We start from the raw sequence: 14,031 nt of genomic DNA, 5'->3' as shown, positions 1-14,031 counted from the left end.
TTCCTATGTACCAATACCCGTCCGCCCTGTTTTCGCCAGGCAGGGTATCGCCACCAGCCTATGGGCTTCTATCGCCGCCCACCGTCCGTGCGCCTCCCCCCCCCCCTCCCGATCTCCTCCTCCCCCAGCAGGTGTCACAGCCGGCTGGACATCCGGCTGCAGGGGGGAGGAGGAGATGCAGGGGGACACTGGCAGCCGCCGGGATGTGACGGAGACCCCCGCAGACCACATCACAGGTATCGCGGGGGTTTCCATCACCGCAACCCGATGCTAGCCGCATATGTTAGTACATATGCGGCAGCATCGCGGCGGCTGTCAGGCGAAGGGCGGCGATGTATATTAATACATCCCGCCCTTAGTGCATACCTGGCCCACTTGAAAAACAATTCCACAATTTTTGTTTTGTTTTTGCAAGAATAAAAATAAGAAACGCACCACAAAATGTAAATGACACAATGGTTAAGTGTGGAAACTCTGCCAGTTTGGACGCGGTTCCTGAAACGCAGTACCGCCTATGACGATTACCGCTTGCAAACCGAAATTGCACTGTATATAGCGAGCAGGAATGTGACTGTGGATCCCGCCACGTCCCATGTGGTAGTGATCAGCTTCACTCACCCCACTGTGACCACATCTTGAACGCATCTGATTATAGATAACATTAATCTCTGTGGGAACGGCACTGTCAGCAGACGCCGCCATTTGTTTCATGAGATGGTCGGACCTTAACGCTGTTTGTAGTATTTATGATCCGGCCAACACATGAAACAAATGATGGTGTTTACTGAGATCCACATTATCTATCATCAGATCCGTTCAAGCGGAGGTCGCATGTGGTGATGCTTTATATCGGCGCTTAGAAGTGGACTTCTACTGGTGCGTCTCATTACTCCTGCTCGCTGGAAAACGTTCCAAGTCCCTTCGATGAAGATACATGACTGAAAGTCACACTGACCATCCACAGTCAAGGTGCACACGCACTATGCAATATTACAAATGATATCACTCATTTTAGGCCATCTGAACCATACAGTTTGCACACTCCCCATCTCCCCATGGGCGGGATGTACTAAAGGGAAAATGCGGTAAAACCCCCGTTTTACCGCATTTTCCTATGTATCATCACCGGTTCGCCCCGTTTTCGCTGGCCAGGGTTTCGCCACCCAGAGGGCTTCATTCGCCGTACGCCGTCCGCGCGCCGCCCCCCCCTCCCGTCCTCCATTAACCTCCTCCTCCCCCTGGTGTGACAGCCGGGAGGACATCCGGCTTCAGGGGGGAGGAGGAGACGCAGGGGGACGCTGGCAGCCGCCGGGAGGTGACGGAGACCCCCGCAGCCCACGTCACAGGTATCGCGGGGGTCTCCGTTACCGCAGCCCGATGCTGGTCGCATATGTTAGTACATATGCGGTAGCATCGCGGCGGCTGCCATGCGAAGGGCGGCGATGTATGTTGATACATCCCGCCCCATGTCTGTTCATGCAGTTCAATGTGACTATGGGCGGGATGTATTAATATACATCGCCGCCCTTCGCCTGCCAGCCGCCGAGATGCTGCCGCATATGTACTAACATATGCAGCTAGCATCGGGTTGCGGTGACAGAGACCCCCGCGATATCTTTGATGTGGTCTGCGGGGGTCTCCGTCACATCCCGGCGGCTGCCAGTGTCCCCCAGCGTCTCCTCCTCCCCCCTGCAGCCGGATGTCCTCCCGGCTGTGACACCTGCTGTGGGAGGAGGAGATCAGGAGGACGGGAGTGGGGGGGCACGAGTACGTCGGGCGGCGATAGAAGCCCATAGGCTTCTATAGGGTATCGCCACCCTCTGCCAAGCGAAAACGGGGCGAACGGGAAATGCGGTAAAACTCCCGTTTTACCGCATTTTCCCTTTACTACATCCCGCCCTATGAGGGAGATTCCCTAAACTAAAAATGCGGTAAAAACCCCGTTATCGTGTTTTTCCCACATTTTGGGATGCTCTAAGCATCCCCCACCAGGTTACCGCGACGGGGGGCATCGCCAGAAAAATGGCGAAAAAAAATTAGAAGCCTATGGGCTTCAAATGCGACCCACCGCCGCCCGGCACCGACCCCTGCCTCCCCACACCAACCCCCCATTACCTGTGTTCGGGCAGCACAGAGCTGTGCTGCCCGGACCTGTGACCTTCTCCTCCCTGCACTATGATCCTCTTCCGGGTGCAGGGAGGAGGAGAGCCCGGCGCAGCAGCAGAAGCAGCAGTGGCAGGTAAGGGAGGGAGGGAAGAGCCGCTGGGTCCCGGTGGGACCCGCTGACTCTCACCGCAAAGGACAGCTCTTGGGGGGGTCCGTAATTGATATCGCATAATGTGTATGTGGTGTATGTGTGTTATCAAAGCAGGTTACACACAAGACAATTCGTTATGGATATTGGCAGTGCTCTCGGACGAATGACCAAGTGCACAGGATCTCAAGGTCAGTCCTTAGGACCCCACACAGAGCATATTTTGCAGGTCTCCTCACAGAATCAAGTGAAATAATTAGCTCCACCTGTGAATCTTTTAAAATGTGTCAGTCAATGATGAGTGCACTTGTCGGGTGACCTGGAAAACATGACCTGTGTGGGGTCCTGAGGACCGAGTTTGAGAACCACTGATCTAGTGTATACACACTGAAAGATAACGTTAACAATAACTTTTACTGGCGTCACCCGGCCCCCGCTACGCAGTCATTGCCGGTATAGTCAACATTAAGCCGCATGTTCAGACGACAGTAGATATTGTTAACAACCTGGGGGGTGTGCATCAATAACGATATTGACAATATGAATTATATATCTTAAACAATATAGATATTGTTTATATCATTAACGCTATATCGTCTAGTGTGTATGGGGCTTAACACCAATACCTTAAGATTTAATGGATAAAAGTCAGCAAGGAAAATGTAATGGTTAGCATTGCTTCCTCACAGCACTGAGGTCATGGGTTCCATTTCCACCATGGCTCTAACTGTGTGGAGTTTGTATATTCTCCCCATACTTGCGTGGGTTTCCTATAGGTACTCTGGTTTCATCCCACAATCCACAAATATACTGGTAGGTTAATTGGCTCCCAGCATAAATGAACCCTAGAATGAATGTGTGTGCATGTACATGTGGTAGGGAATATAGATTGTAAACTCCACTGGGGCAGCGACTGATGTGAAATATTTTCTGTAAAGTGCTGCGGAATATGTGTGTTTACAAATAAAGCTTGGGTGTGGGAGAACTCGGTCCTGTTATTCTCCTGTGTCGCCTCCAAATAAAAACATACACGAGCACCTCAGATTAAAAAAAAAAGAAAACAATAATTAACCTAAAAATCCCAAATAAAATATTAACACAAGCCGCGTGTGCTTCACGTAACACCTTGACCCTCCAAATTCTGTTAATCTGGATTATCCCGATACTCAGAGGCACTTGTAGCTTCACGTACAGTTTAATCCCATAGTAGATACATTTTCATCCCCCTCTTGTCTGGCTCGCCCAGTGATCTGTGTTATATTAATATTACATTGCAATGCAATCATGAAAAAGTTATGAACTCTTGGCTACGGCTACATGCTAGACCTCAGCTGTTATTTGAAACCCCCTACATCCCCCAAATCCCGGACGCCATTTTATCAACATAATACGGGCAGATACATATTTTCTTGCCAAAAAGAGAAATCTTCAACAGCTGTTTCTTAATTTCCTGAAATCGCATATGAAAGACTAGGGATTGTATGAGTTCAGCGCAACAATTTGCCAGGCAATACCTCAGCGAACCGAGATGTTAAAGGGAAATACATAGCAGACCTTATGACTAGGATACATTTTCACTTTATTATTCAAGAAACGCTCAGTAAAACATATGGACAGTGGTTACGCTGAGCCAAGTGATCAGCGCAAGTTTTTATTTATTAATATGAATGACGTCAGCCATATTGCTTACATGGCCAAACGCTACACAAAGCTTTATTCGCAGCTTACAATGGAACAATACTAGTGGCATCATTCTGGCAGCTGTTAAAGTTTCTCTATTCGAGACCTGGAGAGATGACCTCTATGATGGAGACAGGGGTGGTTATCAGAGATTAACATTTAGAAGTCTGGACTAACCTGCCTGAAAAAAGCGGGCGTATGACTGGTTGCTATGGGTTACAACCACTATTTGCACCAGGCTACGAAATCACTGTCTTTTGAAGAGATGTAGCGCTAGCTTCAGTCACAGATGTAAATGAAAAGGTTACGTTGCACTTGGAGATCAAGCCAATTACACAAGAACATCAGTTGGCACTTAAAACAGGGAGAAAACTAAATTATTTAAAAACAAGATGGCCGCCAGTAGCTAGAAACATCCAACTTTACCTTGAGCACTGTAGTAAACATAGTAGGAAGACTACAAAACAAATGCTATGGAAGTTGACAGGCCAACTATGAAGGAAATTACTGCCTTAAACTTAATTTTAAAGACACATCAGACAAGATTTTTGAGCTCTCAGCTGCTTTGTTAAAATCAGGCTATATGCATACTATGAGTGGTATTCAATTGTTATATCACACCGATATCCTGTCTAAAATGACGGGAGATCATAGAGTGATATTCAATTGATCTATTTTTTTTGTACACATCGCGCTCATTATGATTCGGTTTACCCGCATATTCACGCATTTCAGATGAACGCCCTGGGATAGCAACAAACAATAACAACAACAAAAACAACAACAAAACAATTGAATACCGCCCTATATGTAGTTGTATTAGACAGATACTCCTGGGTAAGAGACGACACATTTGTCAAAACAGAGCCATGTAAAACATACATAATGAAGGGGGGACTGTGGAAGAGTAGAGAGAAAGAATTTTAAAAAATTGACATCAAAGGGGGTGATTCAATTGTTTTCCCCCGCGGATACCACTAGGGGTGCAAAATGTAGTAATTCTGTTTTTGCTCCATTTAGACATCCATTAGCCAAGGAAGTGACATTTCTTCCCACAGCCTGCTGAGGCGTGGGAGAAATGTGCGTACAATCCGTGGTTTAGGTCCATAAATGGGAGTCTGGACGCCCTTACCGGGACTTTAGATGGGATTAACCGCTATTCGCGGGTAGATCCCATCCATTTGAGTAGTAAAAAAATAAAACCATTGGAATTGTGACTTTCATCACTTGAGATTGGAGATCTGGCCTGTAAGAACAGAATACCCCCGAGGACCTTACGAAAATCTACCAATTAGCCCGTGGCTGCTGAAATATCCTGTCAACTGGTTTCGAAAGGCTTTGGGTGACCTCATTGCCGGCCGCATGCAACCCACAGGGCTTCTGGTGCCCAGCACGGCAACGAGGCAACTGTGCAATCCATAGAGAAAAATCTAACGCTAACTACTGCATTTGTCTCTGACAATATCCATCAAACAGCTTTCTAAGCAGAACAATCATTTTACCTCAAAACATTTTGAAAAGTTGGAGATTTATTCAGAAAAGGTCCTACTTTAATGAAAGAGGATACGCTTATCCTGGTTTCACCCCTTCCCTTCTATCAATAGCTTAAAGCAGGAAGAAAAGAAGAAAAAAAAAAAAAGATATAAGACACTCGAAGCAAATGGCTTCTTCAACTCAGCATCTTTGGGGAAAATCTCTGGAAAATTGGCCCATCAAACTCAAAAACTGTCATGTTGCAGCCTCCGGCGAGGCTGGAAGCCAAGCACAGATTAGGAATGTACATTGCAACAAATTGATAAACTTAAAGCAGTTGGAAGATCAGAAGGAAATCCTTGGCACTGAATGTTTTCTAAAACTGCATATTACAGCTTATTAAATCTCGGATTTCATTCATTAATCTAAGTTGCCGAGACGAGAAAAGCTCTTCAGCAATTATGTGAATTTATCACCAGGGCTTCCTCATCGTCCTCAAAACAGTGGTCCGTCTTTAGAGGATCTTAGGCGGCTTAAAGGGGGAATCTATCATTAGGGAAAGTTTTAATCCGATTTTACTTTAAACACAGCCGTAATTACAGTGGTCTGTGATTAATAGCAGTGCTCGGGTAGATAACAATTAAGGGTAATCTGTTTCTAAAGCATAAACTGATCACTTTTGTTTTGTTTTTTAAACGTATATTTAGTGTTAATGTAATTGTTCTACATTCACAAGTACACGTTAAGAACTTACCTACTCTTCCAGAAGGTACAGGAGGCTCCCGATTTGTTGCATAATCTCACTGACCACTGGAAATGTGGGTGACTCTCCCGCACCATGCCAACTTGCTAGTGAAGTGGACAGGGTGGGGAATGGATGGGACTGGGCTAAAATAAATGTGATTTGCCCAGAGATGTAAGGAGATTGGCCCTGGCATAGCCAGCAGCTTCTCCTGGAGAAGGGTACAAGTACCAACTCTGGGAATTTTTAATTGTACCGAGTTGCAATCAATTGTGTAAATGTGAAAAATAGCAGTATTGTATGGTAGAGCTATTTTAACATTTAATAAATATATATGTCCTTGGTGTTAGGACTTTATAAGCTGGGTATACGCAGTACAATATATTGTGTTCTGCAAAGGATCGCAACGACCATAGTCTAATGCAGGCCAAACTGTGGCCCTCCAGGTGTTGTGAAACTACACGTCCCAGCATGCCTTGCCATAGTTTTAGCATTCCCTAACAGCAAAATTGTGGCAAGCCATGATGGGACTTGTAGTTTTACAACAGCTGGGGGGGCATAGTTTGGCCATGACTGGTCTAGTATGTACCCCCCCCGAACCTTGTAAATTGATTATTGCGGCTTCTGCATTATACAGAAAGGTAGCTGTCTAGTCACATAACTTAATGAAATTTCCATTTGAATGGAGGAGAGATAGAATTTCGACACTGAAGTTTTAAAGGGAGAAATAACAGGTGTTTGTATTTAATATCTTCTAACTTCATTTAATTTCCATTTGTATTTAATTACAGTTTATGTGGTGAGTGTGGCTTGCTTTTATTAGTAACACTGACGGGGTAATTTTCCCTTTTGACTGTGTCATACTTCATCACATTATCGCATTGTGTACAAATATGGCAATAGGACATTCGCCGTTACTTCGGTGCCATTTCCTGTACGCTATATAATGGTGTTGCTCAGGCTAATATTAGACACTTTGCATTCTCTCTGTATTTCTGGAACTTTATATCCAGGAACTCTGTGGCCTCTCCTGCCCTGCAGAGCTTTAAAAAAAATGATAAAGTGGAGAGTGATAAACAGCCAGCCAATCAGCATCTTCCTGTCAATTTCCAAACCCAGCCTGTAACATGGCAGACTAGCTGATTGGCTGGCTGTTTATCACTCTCCATTTGATCACTTTTAGATACATCTGGCCCTATAAGTCTTCCTTCCTTCCTTGTGTGATGTGTTTGCCCGTGCTTACGTGTCACGGCATACATGAGCAGGAGACATCTGTAGGTGTTTTCCATTTGCAATAACAACACCCAAATACTTAACCATCTTATAACATGAGCAGTTATACACAGCAACGCCAATCACAACAGTTCTTGTGACATCACAAAAGAAAACAGGAGCAACGGTCACGGTCTTCAGCACCCGTACAGCAAGCAGGGTATTGTCAATCTGAGGACAATGCATCGTATACAAGACACAGGTGCAGAAAACAAACAATTAGCAACTTACAGTAGGTGAAAATAGTGCCCTGCAACAAAGTGATGTTGAGTTGAGCAACCAATAGGGTGTTTCCGTTCATTTTCTAATCAGTACTACAAAAATAATGCCTGGGGTTAAATATAATATGGTCTAAGATACCGAAAGTGCAGAACGTCAGTCAAAAATGCACATATTTTTAAAGCGGAAATAATTTACAAGGAAGTAACCAACCTAGTTTTGCCTTGTAAACGATTGCCGCTTTAAAAAAATTCCGTCATTCCTGTCCAACGTCCGGCACCTCTGTCAATTTGGACCCTATTATATTTACCCCTTGGAATACAATTGGTTTATATGGGATACAGCACGCATTTTCATAAACGCCCTCAAATATTTCACACACTTGGCCAAACAATTGAAGATTTGACAACTTTACTAGTAAAAGGACAGTGAACATAAGGACGTTTCGAACATTTCCACAACTGAACTCACTGGGCACATTCAGTTAGGTTTGGATAGCCACCGTATAAAGTGTCAGGGGCTAATTACACATCCGCAATCAACACGCCAGCAGCCCCGAGGCGGCAATTAACTCACATTTCTATTTACACTCATAAAAAAAGCTTCCTCCAATGTGTGGAAGTGACGAGTCAACTTCAACAAAAAAACATCATACATATAAAATATACACAAAACATTTTCACGGTTCAAGGTAACTCGAGAAACAAGGTTAGCCACAAGCTGGGAATGTTAAATTGTCGGCAATTCCCTAGTAAGTCATTACATGCGGCCTTGTACCTAAATATAGGTGATAAGTTTTAGGGCTTGAAGGTCATCTGTGATTTCATTCAATCAGCATTTGATGGACTTCACTTGTAAAAAGATATTTAACATCTTATACGCTTTCCTTTGGCAAAGAGGTCGCCGACCCCTCGTCGGTTTTGACATGGAACTTAGCCAGACAGATTGCACATACCTCGATAATCCGGTCATGAATCTGCAGTCCGCCCTCTTTGCCAGCTGGGCCACTGTCACATATCTTGGACACAAAAATTCCTTCGCTGGATGTTCCGTCCTGATTCTCCTACACAAGGAAACACATAAAGACATTAAATAAATGCACTAAGACACAACAAACATCAGCTGCTATATCACTGTAGGACTGAGGACAAACAGAAAACACTGACAATTGTTTTAATTATTTCTATCCATAACTGGTTGTTTCATAATGATAGTGCTTTGTGTAATGAAATCTCCCGGCCGCCGGGCCCTATTCAATGCTGTCTTCCTCGACAGCATTGAACAGGGTATGTCGGCAGAACGAGCCCGACTTCACAAGCTGTCGGGCTCGTTCTGCCGAGAAGTGACGAGCTGCCGGCTGCAGCTCGCCTCTTCCCGGCCGCAACTCAAGGCCACGCCCCCTTTTCGTCCAGCTGCAGGCGGGACATTGAATCCCGCCGTTATGTTCTTGGTTGAGCTGACCGAGAAGGGCATAGGGTCACGGCGGTCGAGCAAGCTCGACCGCCGTGACCTCCAGATTGAATACCCCCTTTAAATGTAATTGGGTATTTGCAAGGTTATTAAAATAAAATCACCACAACTCAATGCTTAGCCTAATTTATGTGCCTCAATTCCCCCAATTTTGATACAATCTCCATCGATTGTATGTAAATTAGTAATGTTTTAGATCATATTCCGATCCGATGCGTGTCCCGCTGGTCTTTTGGTCATTTTGCAGATCCTACCTGCTGCAGTCAGGATTTGAAAATGATCCCTTCAACTGGGCACAGATCGGAATTGGATCTGATGCAGCTCATGTTCTCCAGCAGATCCTGCGACCATCTCACGATCTGCATCATTCTGGTGTGTACCTAGCATTACACTGCTTTAAATAACATATTGTAACGATATAGGGCCAGATTCTCTAAGCTTCAAAAGTGATAAAATGGAGAGTGATAAAAAGCCAGCCAATCAGCTCCTACCTGTGATCTCACAGGCTGTGTTTGAAAAATGTCAGGTAGTAGCTGATTGGCTGGTTGGTTATCACCAGGGCCGGCAACAGAAATCTTGGGGCCCCATACACTGATATCTGTGGGGGCCCCCTTCCCCATTAAGCACAGTAATGGTAAAGAGCAGGATGGGAGTAGTGATGCGGAGCAAGGGAGGAGGATGTGAGTAGTGGTATGGAGCAGATATGAAGGGTGTGAGTAGTGGTAAAGAGTAGGGAGATAGGGTGAGAGTTGTGGTGCTGAGCAGGGAGGGAGAGAAGTACCTCTTTATTGTACCCACCTACCCATCAGCTGAACAGCAGCACTCAGGGGTCACTTCTACGGTGGCCGGACATCTTAGTGGCGGAGGGGCGGGTGCCTGAGCGGTTGGACTCCAGGTGCCTGGGTGGTGGGGGACCAGGGGGTTGAGACGGGGGTTGAGACGGGGGGGGGGGTCTTGCAGTGACAGGGGACTGGCTTTGGGCTAGTTAGAGCAGAGATATCCCCTTTGAACCACCCCTACATATACACGCAGAATATGCATACACACAAAAGAACACACATAAAATACATACACACATGTATGTATGTATGTATATATATATATATATATATATATATATATATATATATATATATATATATATATAGTCATAGGCTCTGGCACTCACAATCCACACACACACACACAAACATGCATACATGCACACACACACTTAGAACACAGACAGACACACATAGATGTAGTGCACACACTTACTCTGATAGGAGGAGGGAGGAGAGCAGCTGTCATTGATGCCAGGTCTGGGCAGCAGCCTTCTTTAAGCCTCTGAGGCTCTGACCCATGGCTTAAAAATCGCGCAATTTGCAGGTCGATTGTGAGGGGGCAGGGCCAATATGACAAGATTAAATGACAAGTGTGTCACTTAGGCTCCACCCCCTCACCGCCGACCCGCGAATCACGGCAAACAGCCGCGAGGGGGCGGGGCTACAGAACCAGGACTGTCTGCAGAGTGCAGACTGTCAGTGTAAAAATAAAACAATTGTTTTCCTAGGCTAGCGGCTGGGCAGCACTGCAGTGCTGGGGACTTGGAGATGAGTAGCCGTGCGGGCAGCAGAGCTGGGGGGCGGAGCGACCGGGCAGCAGAGACTGCGGGGATGCGGTGACCGGCCAGGCAGCAGATCTGGGGAGCTAAACGGCTGGCTTTGGGGCCCCTGAGATCATCGGGGCCCAGGACGACTGTCCCCCTTGACCCTCCCTGTCGCCGGCCATGGTTATCACTCTCTATTTTATCACTTTTCAAGCTTAGTAAATCTCACCCAAAATGAAGAGTGATAAACAACCAGCCAATCAGATGCTACCTGCCATGTCACAGACTGTGTTTGAAAACTGTCAGGCAGGAGCTGATTGGCTGGCTGTTTATCACTCTCCATTTTATCACTTTTGAAGCTTAGAGAATCTGGCCCATAGGCCTGTGCTAGGTGAGAAAATGTATTAATGTAAGTCAATTTAAGTATGCATTCTAATGCCAGGGGGGATGTCCAAGTGGCATGGGAAGGGGGTGTGGATATTTATAGCAGAAGGAGGTCCATAATTAGGCGATTTGCTACATTACATTCTACCCATTGCGCAAAAGATCAGGTGTGATTCAGGACGGTGATTAACTCACCCATATATGTCTTATTCACATAACTGATGCCATAAAGTATGGTATGACCGGGCATTAAATTCCTTTGCAACAAAAACAAAAAAGCCATGTTCCTAGTACACTGTAAGCGACTCGGTCTGCGACTACAATGCAAATAAACCGCGAAACCTACAGAAAGTTACACGTGGCAAAGCGTATAAGTCACGCCGAGCGTCTTGCACCATATGTCACAAGAACACGAGGGGAATGAGGATACACCTGTACTGTATGCCCCAATCTCGCCCTAAACACACAGATTTCGCCACACTGCCATATGGTTCTGCAAGAAATAATCCAGAACTTCAGGACTGATGGAATTAACTCCTTAGAACTATACATGTAAATAGATCAGGTGAATTGCGACTTCTAAAGCCTTCAGTCCACATGAAGCAGACAACTGGCTAACCACAACACCTTCATACAGGGCCCACAGTATATTACCTATAACATAACCTGCATCTTCCCAAGTCTCAGTACACCCGGGACGAGTTCTAGTTGGGACAGTGAGACTAATACACTGGCTGATGCTTCCTATACCACTTACCATAAAGCATATGGATATTAGAAGACAGCAGAAGCTCTATTACTGTATCTGGCCGGCTCTGACAAGTTGTGTCATGGCCTCTACTTAAACGCCAGTGACACTGCATGCTAGACGTGATCAGGTCTGACTCGTGGTGGAAACAAGCACTTGATCTCCGTCTCTTACAGACACAAAATCCTAGTGGAGGTGGCGCAGTGGAACCAATGAGTTAGAGCAGTAACGGAACGGTAGTAGAAACCTGCCTTCTTATGCCAACTGGTTGGGTTCTAACAAGTATGATGCAATTTGTATACTGGTGAACAATACCCCAAGATAGCTCCCGATATCATATCGCCCAACAATTAGGAATTAAGAAATCGGGACAAAGAGTGCTCCACAGAAATGGAGGTAGCTTTGTCAAATTGCGGCTTAAGCACATCTGCTTGGGTATGTCCAGCTTTAGGGTGGCACTGGGTCACAACTAGACCCCCATACCTTTCCCTCTGCTAAAACCAATTCAATGGCATGTACTCCTACTGCTGGTACAAATCTCCCAACTGTCCTCTGGTGGGGAGGCGTTGAGTCAGTGTGGGTGCCAGGGGTCTGGGTGGGTTATGGCTGCCAGGACCTGCAGATCTACTTGTCTGCAGTCCTGACACTCCTGCTGCTGCTGCTGCTAATGAAAAATGGCCCTCACAAAATGACCACCCCCTTTCAGCAGACAGCTTGCGAGGATGCTAGAGGAGGCTGCGGCCTCCTCTAGCATTCCCAAAAACTGTCTGCTGTTAGGGCAGCCATTTTGTATGGGCCATTTTTCATTAGCAGCAGGAGGAGCGCCGTGGCCGCAGACAAGCGTTTTCCTGTGTATCTTTTTGGGAGGCCAGCGCAGACTGTGGTCATAGTGGGCCTGATTCAGATGTGGTTGGAGCAGCTAACGCTGCTGCTTCCTTGGAAGCAACAGTGATAGTTCTATATGGTAATGCAGCAGCAGACGTCTATTTGACTCCTCCTGCTGCAGTAGTGTTCTGACCGGTGTCTTAGGAAGCATCGGATATCTCCCTCACCATTGTGCAGCTTACGTTACCCGTGGTGCCGGGCAAGCTGCCCGCTGCAGAGGCCTGGAAATCTCCATCTTATGACAGAGATCCCTGGCCTCTTCCCTCCCCTTAAACAGAGATATTTTCACAAACAGGGCTATCGCCGCAGACTGTCAATCACTGAGAATTAATAATAACATTATGCTACAACCAAAGTTAGTAACGGGGTCGGGGTAACCTCTGTATTTGGACGTCTCTGTAAAATACATATCAATAAAGAGTTATTATCTGCTAACTTTGCATTAAAGATGAATTGGGCGGTGCTTCATATACATCTGCAAGCAAGAGAGAAGGGCGCCTGGCAGAACAAAGGGTAAGGCTGTTTGACCGGGCATCATGAGGATTAGCTGGTTTGGGTGTTTTCTGTAGTATAAAAAGGATCTTTCATGCGAGTTTAGCATCAGATAGTTGTGCTGTAAGGATAGCGACATCAAAGGATTTATGAGGTCACCTTATTCTAAGTTACAGTAGTACTATCTCATAAAAGAGTTGGCCCCACCCCCTGGATTGCACAATGCACTCCGCCGCTATTTTGGGCTCTCCAGTATGACGCATGCCTACAGACCGCTCCACTAAGTCCAAATTGTGCGGTTATCAGTTAAACATGGCAAAGTCTGATTTACGTGAAGGTCTGTACAAATGCGGCAGTTGGAGTAGAGGTCCTCCAACAATGGGGGGACAAAAGCGTCACTGCACTGGTTAAACTATTTGCCCCATTTATGGGATAAGACTTCGTGAGTTAGAGGAGGTGCTTCATAAATAAGGGGAGGGTACAGAGCATATCAGAGCAGTGACTGGAATTTTTAGCCCTCAATTGCAGGGGTGAAAGTGGGGGGGGGGGGGGGGGGGGGGTGTTGAACCGAGTCGGAACTACTTCCATCTCTGCCCTGGAATAGAGATTCCAACAGAAAAAAACAGCCCCACCACCACCCAGGTCAACAGATGATGCAATTGGCTCATGTGTGTCACTGACTAGCGGCAGCCACCGCCTCCTCCCTCATGTTCTGGTGGCTCCATGGTTCTCCTCCATCTGCGGTCTGCCTCTTCTGGTACTCAAACAGCCTTAGTCCCCTCCAGAGGTCTCAGCAGCTTACTTTTCCGGGAACGTCATATGTG

General features: G+C 46.2%; 1 protein-coding gene across 2 annotated transcripts in view; it reads right to left on the bottom strand.

The window, feature by feature from the left end:
- The window catches only part of PDZRN3 (PDZ domain containing ring finger 3), a 190,909-nt gene that overhangs the window by 159,033 nt on the left and 17,845 nt on the right, over nt 1–14,031 (bottom strand). For both annotated transcript variants that reach the window (XM_083155968.1, XM_083155969.1), the window contains one exon: nt 8,596–8,703. In XM_083155968.1, coding sequence (XP_083012094.1) covers nt 8,596–8,703 — 108 coding nt within the window. The remainder of the gene's footprint in view (nt 1–8,595; nt 8,704–14,031) is intronic.

Source organism: Crinia signifera, chromosome 8 (assembly GCF_055691185.1).
Source record: "Crinia signifera chromosome 8, ASM5569118v1, whole genome shotgun sequence".
Lineage (NCBI taxonomy): Eukaryota > Metazoa > Chordata > Amphibia > Anura > Myobatrachidae > Crinia > Crinia signifera.
This window is presented reverse-complemented; position numbering and strand designations above follow the sequence as displayed.